Below are 17,818 nucleotides of genomic sequence, written 5' to 3'. Positions count from 1 at the left end.
GATGGTTGGAGACTAATGCATCCCACACAGTTACAATATACGTTCCACTCCGGGGCCCATGGTAGCCTTTCCAGACTAGATTATTTCCTCATGCCTGCAGCGCAATCGTCCTCCATCAGGGAGATCCGTCACCTTCCTAGGGGCATTTCTGATCATTCCCCCCTGTGGTTCAGTGTTGAGGCTGGAGTGGGTAGCGAGGGTAGAGTTGCTCCCATAAATCCGTGGTACTTTCGGAATCCTAAGACCCGCTCCGACCTGGTAAAGGCTATTGACTGATACTTTAATGAGAATGTGGGGTCTGTTTCTTCTTCTATCTCATTGTGGGAGGCTTTCAAGACTGTGGTTCGTGGGCATTCATTGTCATTGATTGCTGCTGCCAAAAAGGCTAAATACGAAGAACTTGTACGCCTCGAATCTGAAATAGCTGTGCTTGAGAGCGATCTCGATGGTGAGGTTACCTGTGCTACACTGCATTCCCTTAGTTTGAAACAGGCCGATTATAGAGCCCTTGTGACTGACGCTGCGAAAGTCATGAATAGAGAGCAGCAAGGTAGAATATATGATGTGGGTGACAAAGCGGGTAAGCTGATTGCATGGTTGGACAAGAAAGAGCGAATGAATCGGGTCGTGCCTGTGATTGAGAGGTCGACTGGTGAACGTGTTTCTGACCCGGTGGGTATTGTTGGGTGTTTTGTGGATCATTTTTGGATGGTGTATGCCTCGGTCAGTGAAAGGGATGAACATGACTCTCTGCTGTTGTTGCGCGATATTGCCTTGCCCTGCCTCTCTGATGAGGATAGGGCCTTAATGGATGCGCCTATCACGGTAGACGAGGTTGCAGCTTCCATCCGTGCCCTCCGGTTAGGTAAGGCCATGGGCCCCAACGGTTTGCCCATTGAGCTCTATAAGCTGCGGCCTGACAAAACGGCGCCTCACTTAAGGGACATGTTCCTTGAGGCTCTTGATTCTGGTGTCCTCCCCGTCGATCAGCGTCTGGCTACCATCGTTGTGATTCACAAGGAGGGTAAACTACGTGATCGTTGTGCTTCAAATAGGCCCATTTCATTGCTCAATGTCGAACCCAAAATACTTGCTAAATTGTTAGCCACTCGATTGATTAAGGTGATTGGTGACTTGATTCATCCGGATCAATCTGGTTTTATTCCGCACCGGAACACGGCCCTTAATCTTCGTAGGGTCCATGGAGTTCTCGCGAGAGCTGGGACTCTGACAGAGCCGGCCATTTTAGCTTCCCTTTATGCCACTATGGCTTTTGATACCATGGAATGGCCGTATCTTTGGGCTGCTCTCACTAAGTTTGGGTTCGGTCCGACATTCATTGCCTGGGTGAAGCTTCTATATGAAAGGCCGCTGGCCCAGGTGGTTGTTAACGGGAGGGTCTCCAGCACTTTCACGCTCGGGCGAGGTACTCGACAGGGCTGCCCATTGTCCCCATTGCTTTTTGCCCTTGCTTTGGAACCGCTAGCTGAGTGGCTTCGTTGGGAGCCCTCGCTGAAGGGCATTCGGTGGACTCCCGACTTGGAGGACCGAATCTCGCTGTATGCAGATGATATCCTCCTTTACCTCACGTCCCCTCGGAAGTCCATTAATGTGCTTTTTGATGTTCTGACCTCCTTCGGGAAGAACTCGGGTCTTGTCATCAATTGGACCAAGTCATGTGTCTATGTTTTGGCCGGAGAGCTCCCTCCGTTGCCTCGTAGATTCCCGATTCAGTTGGCTACGTCCGGCTTTAAGTATTTGGGTATTTATGTTTCCTTGGATCCTGCCGTTCGATACGACCGTAACCTTCGAGCCCCTCTTCAGCGGCTCAAGATTGACGTTGTATGATGGCGCCGGCAGCCTCTGTCACCCTTGGGACGCGCGGCTCTCTTCAAGATGATGTCGCTACCCAGATTCCCGGAGTCCCCAACCTTTTGCAATATTTCCAGGCCTCCCAACTCCGCTATTTGGTGGAATGGCATAGGCCAGAATCCGAGAAACGGTGGCTATTTCAGGACTGGGTAATGGCCCAGACTCCCCTTTGGAGGGTTCCCTTCCTCCTCCGGCAGCACCGGCGCAATACCTCTTGAAATCACCTATCACTCGCACCATCATGCGGGTTTGGGACACGGTCGCTGTTAAAAGAGGTTTGACAACTTCCCCCTCCCCATTTACCACCATCCTGGACAACTAGGAGTTCCTGCCGGGCAATGACCCTCACGCCTTCTCGCAATGGCGCGGTACCAACTGCCGTTCTGCCGGCGGCCTTTTCGATTTGCGGGGCTTTCTCCCCCACTCGGACATCAAGCAGGGCTATGACATAACAAATCCTCACCTTTTCCAATACTTCCAACTCCGGCACTGGCTCACAAACCCGGTCTACGCCCCTCTAGTTGGTCGACCGATGATGGTCTTTGAGAAATGGCTGATGACAAAAGACTCGGATAGACATCTTATTTCGGACATCTACAAAATGCTCACGCCAGCCACACCAGGCAAAACAGCGGGTCAGAAGCGTTGGGAAGCGGAACTTGGCAGGGCTCTGACACCCAGAGAATGGAGCTATATATACTACAGGGCCTCACACACCACACGCAACACTGCAGGCAGGGAAACAGCGGTGAAGCTGGCCATGTACTGGCATCTCACTCCGGCCCGGCTCCATAAGGGGAACCCGACCCGTAGCGCATTGTGCTGGAGGGGATGTGGGGAACGGGGCACCTTGACCCATCTCCTCTGGGACTGCTGTGAAGTTCGGGGCTATTGGGAGACGGTCCTGGCTGACATTAACTCTACCTTCGACACCAAAATCCCGAGATTTCCCGCCTACACCATCTTGGGCCTACCTAAGGCACTCACTTTTCCCCTGAAATCTGCCCGGGGTCGCCAAATGGGGATCGCCATGCAAGCGGCTACGCAACATGTCCTATCGCTCTGGGGCTCGACCACCAGGCTACACAAACTCTGGTTCACTTTGGGGATGGAACGTATCCAGGCTACACTTACACACACCACAGCTGCATTTCAGAAGGTCTGGCTACCGCTGCTGTCCCTCTTGTCCAAAGAGTTTGATGAGATCACATGCCCCAGATACCTCCGCATTCTGCGACTTACCGAAGCTACGCATGACCCTCCGTGATCTCATGTATCATTACAGTACCCACTACCTGATTGCTTCTGCAATTGTTTCCCATGTACGGCACACTGGTTGGGGTGGGAGAGGGGGGTTGGTCGGGGGCGGGGGTGGGTACCTGGTTTTTGTTCTTACAGTTTTGCTCTCTTACAACGCCTACCATTTGTTGCCTTGGCATTATACCTCTGCTCTGGCATATGTACCTCGCCTATTGTTCGATTTACAGAGAAGACGTGTCTGTCTGTCTCGCTAGCAATATATGCCTACTGCCTTTCCATCGTACTGTGATGCCTGTTTTTGCTCTTACAATCAATAAAACACATTTGAAATTAAAAGCTATAGATATATACACCATTAATTTGGTAACTGTTCTCAAACCCAAATTTGAGGGCAAATTGCGGATCCAACTGTAAAAAATAAAAAGAAATACATTTTATTGGATGAGGGAGTTTTTTCTCTGGTCGTCCATTTTGAGTCTGTGGACGCAGTTAGGGCCGCAAACCCTAAGACTCTCATTATTAGTCAACGGAGATTTCTGTTACAGTTGCCATTACAAGATGTGGGTCTCTGTCTTTGTGTCCTGATTTTTTTTATACATGTTGAATATGTTGATTGAGAGTGATCTGCGCTAGATAGGTTACTCCAGTAACACTCCCAATATTTAAATATGGGTGGTGTGGCAAGTAACGGTATTGCTGTGGTTGTTTATTTTATTTCTGTCTTGCTTGAGGTCTTATTTTATTAAAGTTTTATTACAGTTTAAATAGGGAAGGACCCAGTACAGTTATCTGTGTTTATATAGCTGCAATAGAGTTTATGAGAAAGCAAGGGCGCTGAGGGACCATTTAGCTGGAAGATGCTTTGCAAGACCTACAACAGGAGCATCATGGAAATTGAGGTGGATGGAGAAATGCCCTTGCATTTGAAGCATGGACTGCAATTTTGTAATAATGAACACCCCCATCTATAAACAGTTCATTGAATAGGGCCTATACACAACTTTTTAAACCTGCACAATGAGGCACAATGAGGCAGGGACAGGCATGGTCTCATCAATACTAATCCATTACAATAATCCTGCCTACAAAGGGTTACCTGTCACCTCTATGGTGTACTACAAGGCTGTGAATAACAGAACTATGTACTTGTGACCAGATGTTTCCTCAGAGCAGTCAACAGGTTTTGATTTTAATAGGATTAAGGTTATTGTTTCATTTAGTTGATGACCCATCTACTGCCATGGGACATTTAGACAGTCTGTCTGACCAAGCCTCTTAGATTACATTGTCATCATGTTGTTACTGACACCCAAATGAATGTAACAAGCTCTGTGAAACAGCATAATGACCTTGAGATCAACACATTCCAGCTAAGCCTAGGCGTGGCCTGCTCAACCAAGTTTATGTATTCATTTACTTGAATATCAATCCTAATTAGAACAGGATTAAGCCTTCACAGCCACTAGCCGAAGATTATTGAGAAGCGGCCAGAACCTGCATGCCCATTGAAGAGACCTAGCCCTCTTTTTATATTTAATGAAACATTTCACTCCACTCTATGTGACGTTCTTCAAGAACGCTGAAATGCAATGATCCAGGGTCTCATATAACAACACAACAGGACATATATATTAACTGATGACGTATATGAGAATAACGTAAAACATAATATTTCATGACAGCACATATAGCATATATCCAAACAAATATTCAAGTTTAACAAGTTAAAATGAAATAGCGTATTCCATCTAAAATACAACAGATTCAGAGGGTTAGGGACCAATGGTATATTATTAAGCAGATATTAATTTTCCTAATTATGTTCCAGCTGCCTATTCCTAACCCTACAAATAGCTTGCATGTATAATAGTTATGAGGTCTGGAAGAGAAAAGCCCTGAGCCACCTGTATCCGAACCTGGCTTTATGAGAAATGGAGTGGTCATGGTGCATTCGTACAGTAGTGTGCTGCTTATATGAGAAGTCAGAAGCTTTGTGGTCTGAGTAAGCAGTGATTTTCCAATAGTAATGTACATTGATCATGGACTTCCCCTTTCTTTGTCGTTTTAGCCTATCATGAACTACAACCCTTGGATGCTTCTGTACTTCATCTCATTCCTCCTCATTGTGGCCTTCTTTGTCCTCAACATGTTTGTGGGGGTAGTGGTGGAAAACTTCCATAAATGCCGACAACATCAAGAGGAGGAAGAGGCAAAGAGACGGGAAGAGAAGAGGCTTCGTCGGATGGAGAAAAAGAGAAGGAGTAAGGAGAAAGAGCGGGCTGGTCGGTAGTCTTTCCACATCTTTCTGAGTCCTGCTTGACCTATGACACAAGCCCATGCCTTGAGCCTGGGGAAGTTTCTCTTCCCAAGCATGACAAATCAGGAACCTGCATGAGCAAAATTTAGCATTGTAGATTGAGCAATGAGCCACGGAATTTTCTTTGTGGCAGCATGATTCCAATAGTCAATTTATGTTGCCTTAGTGAAAAGTAGTGCTCCATGTAGCATTTACATAGACCGTAGATTTGGACAAATAGCGACAATGGCTCAGATCAGCAGGGCCAGGCCTTGCAACCATTAATGGTGTGAAGCTACAGCTGCTGTTGCTGAGTGTATTCTCTATTTGGTTTATTACACTCCTTGTTAATTTTAAAAACGAATACATCTATGCTATGTATTAAATATTTAGCCTAACTTAATTTATAGATTGACTCATTAGTATCAAGGGTGTAATAAAAGCATAGCGCCCTTTCCTGATACAGTTATACATGTGTCAATGCTCCTACTTGAGAAATACAGATAAATGGTGAAAACATCCCTTGAAAATGGCTGAAATCTAATTAATTTTTTAGAATTATGGCGGAGTTCAATGTAAATGATATAAACATTAGTAAATATGCTGGACTCAAAAATACGAGTTGGATCCCTTGAAAAAGGAACTTTCTTTTCATGTTAGATTTAGTTGTACAAAAGCAGGACCGTTTATTCGGGTCAGGGGTCAGAGGTCAGAGGTACTCTTCATCTATCATGCTTTCTCTTCTTGCTAACATCTGCTGTTCCTCATTTATTCCATAAATTCATCTTTCCACGCCTCATGCTTCTGCCTTTATCTGATTCCATAATCCATTCTTTCTTCCTAATATCTCCATTGATTGCAGCGTTTGCGCTAATTACATCTAATACATTAAATAATCTAATAAAGTGGCAGTGAGCATTGAATTATGTATAAATCCACAAGTTGGTTCTCAGAAATGAAATTGTTGTAACCTGGGAAACTAATACAGACGCATTTCAGCCGGATGGAATTGAAAAGATACAACATCGATAGCAAACTAATCAATTACTGAGACTAAATTCTGTCAAGTATATTTAAAATGTTCAAAACAATAGGATGAATTCTCAATTTAAAACATCATTTATGCAGCCTAATCGATTAAGCTGTATACCATTAATACCAATATTGTGTGACATGTTCCAGTACTCCAAGTAGGCTTTGAATAATCCCATCTGAGTTGGGGAATTTAAATCAGGACACCTCCTCCATGTTACTTAATAAAAACAGAGCCCATGATATATCTTGTTCAGAAATGGTAACAGATCATATGGCACTGGATAGTGATCAAAGGAAGAAACGTGTATACACTCAAATACAAATTATTTATCATTGTGTTTAAACTCCTCATTCACCATATAATGGCTTTGGGTCTGCCTCCAGGCATGCCCCAATTACATGTTGGGGTACTAGGAAGATTTAAGGACTATGACTAGCCCTTGAGCAATCCTGACGATCTGCAAAAGTTAAATGGTTTTCTTAGGCATTCTAGCAAAGTGAAATCCTAACCTTAACTGGCAAAAACTGAATTGAAGAATGCCTCATCGTTGCTCAGCTTGTACACTCTAGAGTAGCAGGCCAACAGAGATTGTGCTGGTGATGTTCATACTGCTTGATGAATAATATCATTTCATTCCTTTAGATCTAATGCTGGATGATGTAATGCTGGACAGCTCAGCCAGTGCAGTAGAAGGTACTGGGAAGTCTTACGTCTCGTCTGAGTTCAGTGGCAGTGTTGTGTAACTAACTGCTGTCCGATGTTGATGTGAGACGTCCCACTAAATTGTGTGTGAAGTCTTGTTTGTTTACTTCATTGCACACGTATTCCATTTTTGGCTGCCGTAAAGCAGATTTTTTCCATAGTATAAATATCTGTAATATCTTAATTTTTTGGCATGCCATTTGTCTCTATTTTGTATTTGTATTGATTATTAATTTGATCATCAAATCACAGTTTGACGGCTGTTTATCTAAGTTAATAAAAAACATAAATTCTGCTCGATTGATAAGTCAGGAAATGAAAAAATCACTGTACGAGGGATTAAAGTGTAGACATTGATGTGGATCTAGTGATGCTGTGCTCATGGCATTTATTGTTGTATCTTGGGATTAGGATAGTTCAAGATCTCCTTAGAAGAAGGCACAACTGTAGACCAAGCTAATGCCAGCAGCGGTATAGCAGACTGGTAAGCAACCAGGATAGCTTGTTTTAGGAGGCCTAGATGTCAGACATTGATAATGTAGACTGTGCATTCAGCTCTCTCCTGTTCAACCCTGCCTTTAGTTTTCTGTTTATTGAGTGCAAACTTACTCTTCATTTTTTCAGCCTGTAATTGTAGGTTTTGCTTTGTTTCATCATTATTTGTAAATAATAACATGTGCTCCCAAATGCCTTAGTGGACAGTTGCAAGTCTTGGCAAATAATATCTTTAACTGCATTTAAAAAGAGGAGTTGTTACCACTCGAGCATATGTGCTGTAGCAGAGACTTACATCAACAGTTACTTACAGAAAATGCATTTGTTCCTTAAGCAAGGGTGGTGCTTTGTCATGGAAAGGCATTATAAATAGTCCACATATTCCACTTTCCTAATGGAAGGCAATCCGAATTGTAATCAGGTTTTTTTTATTGATAACTCAGTGAGATGCTGGTTTTTCAGTTGTTGTAAGCCCCCACCTTAAATTTGTTTGCATCCCTAAGTATACATTGTTTCAGCAACCAAGAGATGAATCACACTTGCACGGCTTGTTGTTGAAGGAAAACGTGTGGGAAAATGTAATGAGCACTCATAGGTATCTATCAGTCGAACTTTATTGATTTAGCCCCCTTTTTGAAAGAACAATATATAATAGAAACATACATCAAATAAAAGAGACAGGTTATTGAGCAAGTAAAGTGCAACTGTGTAGTGAAACAGTGGCCTAAAATATCTTCAAAAACATTTTAAAGATGTGATCATACTGTAACATCGTTTTTCAGTAGTGGGAGATAAGAGTAAAATGTCACATTTATTAGACACATTGAAATGCAGGAGGCCAGGAACAGAAAATGCATGTGATAATGCTGAAAATAGGTACATGTTAAGACAATGTGATTCAGACCCTGTATGTGATTGCAAAAAAAGAGGACATACATGTTGTTCATTGGTAATACCGCTTCAAGCCCCATCTAATGTAATAAGAGACAGTCTGTAAGCTCTCAACAAATGCATATAAATGCATAGTTCTTCGAGTACAGTGCTCAGAGGCCATCATTAAATATGGCTGCATCTTTCCCAGTAATGCTGTGTTTCTAATAATTTAACAACTTTTCAATGTTGTGCAGTGCAATTTATCCAATTTAAAATGATTGGTGAGAATTGTGGCCTGATTTAGATCTTGGTGGGCGGGTTACTCCATCACAATGGTCACGGATATCCCTTTTGCCGAAATATAAATCCCATTATATCCTACAGGATTTCTATTTCAGCGTTGTGATGGAGATACCCATACACCAAGATCTATATCTGGCCTTTTTTTTTTAGCATAAGCTTCTAGTGTCTATATTCCAAGTATTTAAGTATTCAAAGGGAATTTCAAATTTAGCTAATGCTTCTATCAAGTTATCTTTAAAAATATTTTTTTACTCCAAAATCAATGAATCCTTTAAAACCCACCCAGGGAGCCCTTTCTAGAGTGCAGATGATTTAACGGCCACCACTCTACAGAACATGAACTGGTGCGGTAGTAGGTGCAAAACATTTTCCCCTCTGTTTCTTTGTACTACTGACCAATATTTAAAAGGGATGCATTCAATCCGACAGGACAGAGTTCGGGGAATTTTGGACATAAAAATCTTTATCAAATGTTTAAAAAGCCTTTTCGCAACAGATTTATAAAATATGTTAATTGCTTCACTATGGATTAGGTCTTTGAAGCCATAATGTGCAATACGTAAATTTGTATCTAACTCTGAAAATCAAACAGTTTTCCCTAATTTCCAATTAACCATTGATGCTTTCTTTCTTACAGAGAAAACAAATATTTATCTTTTTTAAACATCATAACAAAATGTTTCTCAGTATATTTATGCAGTGCATTTAAATTTCTTTGTAGGTCAATGGGAGTCATATCTAATAAAACTAAATCAGCAGCATTAATAAGTGTGTGGCGTTTAAAACTTCCCAACCTGGAAAGTTGTTGATGGAACAACAATAATTTAGTTAAATACTTAAATACAACTCTTAGGTCGTAGAAACGGTTTCTTACCACCACCCTGAAGATGGAAACCAATAAGGTGGGTCAATGAGAAACCCAAGTTTTAAATTTTGAGACCAGAGGAAGGACATTCCCCTATTAATGGTGAGGAAAGAACATTTAAACAGAGCTGCTGTCTCACTAGACATGGCCTGCATTTTTCCAGCATTAAAATTAAGCCGTGGGAAAATTGTTTTTTTGAAGTCATTTTTATTCATCAGTCACCTGCAATGAAGCAAAACAATACTTTTCTTTCTCCAACTATGTCCTATACCTAGTAAACAATGTAGATACCTCCATAAGGTCCTACATTCAAAGAAGCCCATTATTTTTGAAGCCCTGTCCATGCCCATGGCCAAAGGAGGAAAAACAATGATGCCTGGATTATTAAGGCAATCTCATCATGATTAATCTATGGGAGAGTTTGGAGGGCTTTCAGTTCACTCACATGAGAATGATCATGTCTTGGACTGGCTCTTGAATTACAAACTTACTATGGGCAATGTGCTGCTACCAGCAATTGCGTTTTGTGTCCTGAGGATTGTGAGAGAACGTTGTAGAAGCTTTCATACAACAAGTAAATACTGTTGGGAAATGAATCCCCCATGCTGTAATCTCCAGATTGTTTTGTTACATTGTCCCACTGATATTTCTAAACTCCATAAGGTATTCTAGATGACATTGACCCAGTTAAGGTATACAAAGCTCAAGGACATATTTACAAGTCCCTATTGCCACAGGAACGTCACTTTTAACGATATACCTTTGGCGATAGTGGCTTTGCCTTATTTACAAGGTGGTGTTAAGCCACTTAACATAGCTTCACGCCGCCTTGTAAATAAGGCTCCTTTTCACACTATACTTAGCGTGCAAAAGATGGGCTATGGGTGTTGAGGTGGACGTTCTGCCACAACATCCATTGATTTTGACGCTGCCCCTTATTTTCAAGGGTGTCATCAATAGGTGGCAGCGCCAAAATTAAGACCTCGGAAAACCTGGTCTTAAGTTGGCAAAACGAGGAGAAATGCTTAATTTCTCCTTGTTTTTGCTGTTTCTTTGTGTGGTGCACTGTGCAGCACACATGAAAACAGCAAAACGCCATGAATTATTATTTATGTGTAGGAAGGTGTCCCTTCCTGCACATAAACAATCATTACAAAAATTATGATTCACAACTTCCATATGTGCTGCACAATGCAGCACATATAGATGTTTCAAATTGCCATTTGTGATTGTTTATGTGCAGGAAGAGACACCTTCCTGCACATAAACAATAATTCCCTCTACGCAGGCACTCTTACTATGGTGCAAGGGTGCCCGCATTGGCACTACGCAGCTTAATTTAGCACCAGCGCTAGGGACAAGGCAGGGATGTGCTGTATATTTGTAAATACAGCTCATCCCTGTGTTTTCAGAATGACGAAGTGCAGCGTTAGCATTTTATGAAAAAAAGCCGTGCAACACCATTGCCTTGTAAAAATGTCCCATAATTTTCTAAACCACATTACAGCTGCCTTATTATTGAGTTATAAGACTTTGTAGGTGTCAAAAAGCATGGCGAAAATCCATTTGAGGTAGCTGTAAGTTTACCACTTTTTGGTATTCACAAACTGCCCATTTATATTCCATATCTTTGTCTTATCCTTATTTATAGAAAAGCCCAAGAAGGCCCCTAATGCTTCAGTTGAGTGGAGTCCAAAAACCTCTAAGACCTCCCACAAATAAGCCCAGCAAACCCTATCAAACGCTTTGGCGGCATCGATGGTGACAATAGACAATGGGTTTAAGTTTGCTGTTGCCATATCTATTGCAGATATCTGGTGTGCCAAATCATGCAGCTGCCTACCTGGCACAAACCCTTCTGATCTGGATGTTCTACAATAATTAAGGAGATCCTCCTCGCTAAAATGGCAGCACACATTTTATATTCAAAATTTAGTAGGGAGATAGGCTGGTATGACTCCTCTTTCTTGGGATCTTTTTTTGTTACAAAAGCAAAGCTATCATGGCATCATTCCAGGATGGAGGGATTTCGGAGTCTGCTGCTAATAGTAGATGAAAAAATTCCTTCCATATTATTCTTTCTGTCATACCCTTGTAATATACTCACAGGAGAGCATCCGTACTGGCCGCCTTCTCACTCTCAAATTTATCGATTTGCTAAATAATTTCCTCCTCTGTGATGTTCTCCAGAAGACCTTGTTGTTCAGCATTAGACAGGGCCAGTAACTGTGTCCTTGCTAACCACTCCCTTACATCTGTTGCCCTGAAGGTGCCCCTCTTACAATATAAATCCTCAAACATTTTGTGAAAACACTCTTCAATCTCATCTGCATCTTCTGATATTTCTTGCCATTGCCATCCACTATCAGGCTCCCTATATAATTCCCCCTTCTAGCCACTCTTGCCTTCTAGGTAGGGGTGGGGGGACTCAAGGAGTTTTATCTGCGTAATTTTGCAGTTACCTAAAAAGTCAGCGGAATTTTGCGGAGTTACCGAAAAACTCAGCAAGATTCTGCAGAGTTCCGTGAGCAGCAGAATTTCGGTCCGTCGTGCAGCGTGTGCTGATTTTTAGCAGCGGGAACTTGTCCCACACTATAAAATCAGCACGAATGGCACCAAAAGCACTCTAGGGGGCGCTGCTTCTTTCTGCTCCTTAAATACATTTCCTACTCAAGCTGTAGCTTTCGCAACACGAGCGGCAACTTTCTTAGCACGACCGGTAGCGATCTGCTGCGGCTGCCCGCATTGAGAAATCTCTCTGGGAGGCGGGCTAGAATGAGAAAAACTCCACCATGCGTTAGTTGGCTGAGTTTTTGCCGATCTTCAAGCAGAGCATGCAGTGGGCAAAACTCCGCCGGTGGAGTGTAGTTTACCATCCACCCCTACTTCCAGGTTAACAGCCTCCCACTCCTCTATCCATACTCAAAGTGGGCCAGCTTGCTAGCATACCATCTTGCTCTGATACTATTTTCAATTATTTGAAAATAAGTGGCCCGTTTCTCAGCTAGCCTCCTTTTCACTGCCTCCACTCCTGCTTCTGAAGAGGACACCAAAAGTTATTTTCCCATTGTCCCTATCTCTTCCTCATAACTCTTGGCAAATAGCTTCCTTGACTGAAACTCTTGCTTGTGTAGGATCCCCTGGGTCACTACCTTGTATGAATCCCAAGGTGATGGTATGGAATACAGCAAGAACTGTGGTGAACTTTGACAGGATGATCAGGTGCATGGGCATCGCAGTTTTCCATAAATTGGAAGAGGTACTGGAGTATAATTTGAGGAGGATGAGGAAGGAAATTGAGGCATTGTTATCTAGATAGGGTCGTCTCCCTTTGATCCTTTATGGTAGGGCATATTTAGTGAAGTTAACAATCCTCCCAAAGCTGACCTTTCTATTTGACAATATCCTGTTCTCCGTTTTTGAAGGTAGTTTAGATAAGATTCCAGGGATGATAGGGAGCTTTAAACGGTCACTAAAAACCCCAGCCCTAGTTGGAAGAAACTAGAGAGAAAGTTGGCTAAAGGCGTGCTGGCACTGTCAGATGTCTTCCTTTACTATCTATCCTTTCAATTTAGGAACTAACAGGGACAGAACCTATGCAGGCTGTTTAATTTATTTGAGCATGATGGTTTCCTTCATACATTCAGGGACCGATGGGGCCAACTACATGGAATGTTCCGTGGTAACCTTTTGGGAGACGTTAAGGGCAGAAACTAAGGACACACTGTCATTGTACAAATATTTCCAATTGGCTTCTTGGGGGTCTCTGCATTAATGGAACGTCAGAGAGAGATAATCATTGGAGGATCGGTTACAGGACCCCAAGCGAATAGCCAATAAATAAGGAGATCTCTGTTTGGTATTGGGAGCTGGTGAAGCAGATGATAAGGATTGTAAAATACCTGTCCATCCTTGGGATGGATATCAGTCATCAGAAAAACATCCCAATATTGCCAATCTTCTTCATGTCTCCTTTATTCTACCGTTAAATCAACAGCGTTTAGGAAAAAACATATGTTCACCTGGCACAGAGTATATCTCAGCCCAAAGAAATAGCTAAAATTTGCTGTAGGTGCCCTACTTTGTAATTAATGCAGGAAGGAAAAGGTGGACGATATTCATATGTTCGTGTCTTGTCGAAGGTTGAGCAGCTTATGGGAGAGTGTGTTGAGAGTGATTTCTGGGATTTTTGTAGAACAAATCACAGTGTGACCCCTCCTGATTCTGTTTGGAATGAACGTTTAACCTGATTTGCGCATATTACACAGACAGAAAGGCCTGTTTTTCTATCTAATTTTGTTGGAAGCGAGGCAGATCTGTATAAACTGGCTGAAGCCCACCCCTCCCCCCTCTTAGGAGTTGGGTGATTATGGTGGGAAGAGTTTGTAAATTGTATTTGGACTGTAAGAGTACCTAGAAGATGGAAGGCATTTGGACAGTGTACATTCTATGGGGAGAGAACAACCCTGACTTCCTCCAGTCTATGATTCAGCCTAACTTGCTGATGTGAGGTGGTGTACGAGTGCTCCCCCCATCCTTTATTTCTCGCACACCTCTGAATTCAGCAGTGATATGGCAGATGGCCAATTGACACCTTTTGAGTCTGTTGACATATGAGGAAAAAGAAAAATGCACTTATGTAGTATCCTACATTTTTGTAGTAAGTCCAGCGCTACACACGGCGACCCACTGGTACTGAAACACCCTACCATGGAAAATAATGGAGGGTTATTTCCTACTGGGTTTTATTATAGGACCCTTCATGCATTATTTTCTGTGGGGGGTGTTGCATGACCACTGGTTGGCTATGTGTAGTGCTGGATTTACTACAAAAGTGTAAATTACTACAAAATTGTAAATGACCATAAAAGTGCAGTTTGTGAATACCAAAAAGTAGAAAGGTTACTCAAAAGAGTATACTTACTCAAAAGTGCAGGCTATGAATATGGCCCAGAATTTCTCTGCATGTTTGCACACATTCTGAGCTGCAGCGTTTTGTAAAATCTGACATGTGATAAACTGATTGTCATATAATTTAGCAAAAAATATCGTATTGCTTTTTGGTGTGTTTGATTTTACATTAGTATTCTAATTTTATTCTTAATGTTTTCAAACATCCTATCTCTTTCACATGAAAGAGCAACACAGCAAGGATTTAAGCATTCTATGGGAAGAGTGATAGTGTGGCTATGTATTATAAGGAATAAAGTAACCCCACCATACATCAAAAGGATATTGCAAGTCACCTCGCAGTTCCATGATCTTATAAAGGAAATCAGCCTTCGAACTTGTTCCTCTTTATAGTCACGGAACTCCTCTGTGATTTGCAATATCCTTGTAATGGGGTACTTTATTCCATATATAACTAGGCAGAAGAATATAAATGTACTATTTATAGATATTTTGCACTTTGGTCTTCATATTCTCTCTAAAAATTCACTTCTTACAATTGTAAACTGAGAGTATAATCCAATCATCTGCCAGATGTCATAATCTTTTCTTTCCACCTCTTACACATTCAGTTGTTTGAGCAGCGAACCAAAACGGTGGACTTCTCTGCTTTTAGAAGTAGGAATTGAAATTTTCTGGAGGTTTTATTTGTAAACAGATTGTCTGTATTTCCCAAGAATTTGCCATATTTTGTTTAATGTAAGTGAAAACAGTGATTTAGTGTGAAAACCGGCATGGACTTTCCTTCGCGATAATTGCAAGATATTAGAACTGAATATGTTAAGTACTGTTAGTAAATTAGCCACCCTTTCTGGCTTGGGGCATAGAATCTTAATATGTTTTCATTTCCAAATGTTCCTGATCTGCTTTGAGAACTCTGCTTTTGCAGCCCTAAAGCAATGTAAAGTCCATTAGGCAGTGGTTGATTTAGAATGCATGAATGGCATGGCGAGAATGATACAATGCCATGTATAATGGAGGCTGATGCGATATATAATTTAGACTGCCAGTCCCCATAAACAATGATAAGTCACGCCCTTACCAGGGCACTCTAAGAAGTTCAAAAGTCTCAATGCAATGCAAAACATTATTGCGCATGCGCTCCCTCTCTCGGGGTATATATATCTATATAGATATATATATATACACACACACACACACATATATATACACACATATATGTATATATGTGTATATATATATAATTACTCATAAATATATACACACATATATATGTGTATGTACACATATATTTATATATATATAATATAAATATATTGTGTATATATATATATATATATTGTGTGTATATATATATATATATATATATATATATATATATATATATATATATATATATATATATATATGGGGCTGGCATTCATGCTTATTTTGTGTGTTTGTATTGTTGTTAAAACATTGCACTGAAATGCTGTCTAATATTTTTTACTCACTTACAGGAAATGTAACATCTGCAGTTTGGTTCTAGCAGGTTTTGAATTTCTATTATTGACTGAAATATCCTTTCTATGCGGATAATACAGGGCTTTGAATAGTACCATGACATTTCTTTAAAAGAAAAAAAACACAAACAACATCATATATGCATTTACTGTCACGTCCCAGTTATGCATTATTTGTTTTGATCACTTTATTAACGGCATCACTTGTACTGCTTCATCCTGATAAGTCAGTCCCTGCTTTATTTTTATGTACAATCTAAAAGAGAACACGCTAGATACACTTCCTGGAGCTGATAATAGAATGGTCATCAAACATAGTCATGCCAAATAAACTACATTTGAAAAGAAGTCTGTCAAAAAGGATTTCCCCCACATAAATGCTGGAAATACCCATCAGCTTCTTGAAACGAGAGAAGGAAATACGCCAGTAGAAGTGTGAGCTAGTGTGTTTTTAGGGAAAGCAATAATGCAAATTTGCAACCACAGGGTTTGTATACCTTTCAGCTAAATTCAACCTGCAGAGCTGCCAGATGGTTAAGGCCCTGAACAATATCAAATAATGTCTGTGTAAATTGTATTCATTGAGAGAAAAGTCATAGGAACTTAGCCTGGGTAAAATCTTTATTACTTAAGTGTAATCTAACCTAGACCCTAATTAATGAGTTCTGCGTAATGTTTGTTTTCTTCCCTTTTTGCCTTTTTATATACTTTTTGAACACAGGAAACTGGAATATGCAGAATATGCCTTGTGGCAATCTTAAAACTGGAAATGTGCAGTTGCAGCATGAGTTGGCAACGTTCCCCACTTTATACTATTAGAAGCTGTGAGGAAAATACGCTGAGCAAGCCTCTTGTTTGATTTTTATATACGAGGATATATTTCACATTCAGTTTTCATGCGGATGAAAGTCCAAGCAGGGCCGGACTGGGAACCAAAACCGGCCCTGGCCAAGTGCTTGGCCGGCCCCCCTTCCCCCGGGGGGTTGGGGGTGCGACCGAGCTCTTTCCCGGGACCGGTTTTCGGCCGTTTTTGTTACAGGGCCGATTTGCAGCTATGCTGCAAAAACGGACCTGTAACAAAAACGGCCCCAGGGGCCCCAAACCGGCCCCCCACCCGTGCGGCGCACCGGGGGATTGCCCGGTGCGGCCAGTCGGGCCCTGAGTTCAAGCATATTTCGTGTCAATACATTAAATAAAATGCAATCACATTTCACATCATTCAAAACAAAAAAAACGGCCTGGGACTAGTCTGGTAATGGTACAAACAATAGCACAGGGGGCAGGGGTCAACGTGTCTCTTCATCGTGCAACTCACTTATTTTGATGGGTGGCTGGTACTTCTTAGCACAAAAAAAATAGTAGTCAAGTCTAGTCAAATAACTTTATTCGTTTCATTAGAATCATAAAAGTTTGACATACATACTGAAAATACTTAAATATCCATAAGAAAACTTGTGCAAAAATTAGACACATAGGACTTATATACACTCAAGGTTTAACATTTTAAAACAATGTACACTTTGCCTAACATAAAAAGCATATCCTCCTCCATGGCTCTTGCTCCCCCAGCACAAGTTCTATGTTAATAAAATTAATACATCCTATCATTTTCCAACATGTCAATACAAGATAAATAAAACTGTAAAATCACTTAAAACTTAATTTCCTTTTACAATTCATAGCATTTCCTAATTGATAAAGCA

General features: G+C 41.3%; 1 protein-coding gene across 1 annotated transcript in view; it reads left to right on the top strand.

The window, feature by feature from the left end:
* CACNA1G (calcium voltage-gated channel subunit alpha1 G) overlaps positions 1–17,818 on the top strand; it is a 1,349,169-nt gene that overhangs the window by 1,081,414 nt on the left and 249,937 nt on the right. Inside the window, exons 25-26 of the mRNA XM_078654430.1 lie at positions 5,201–5,393; positions 7,107–7,157. Of these exons, the coding sequence (XP_078510556.1) occupies positions 5,201–5,393; positions 7,107–7,157 (244 nt within the window). The remainder of the gene's footprint in view (positions 1–5,200; positions 5,394–7,106; positions 7,158–17,818) is intronic.

This window comes from Lissotriton helveticus, chromosome 7 (genome assembly GCF_964261635.1).
Source record: "Lissotriton helveticus chromosome 7, aLisHel1.1, whole genome shotgun sequence".
Classification (NCBI taxonomy): Eukaryota; Metazoa; Chordata; class Amphibia; order Caudata; family Salamandridae; genus Lissotriton; species Lissotriton helveticus.
The sequence above is the reverse complement of the archived record's forward strand: the minus strand, read 5'-3'. Positions and strand labels throughout refer to the sequence as shown.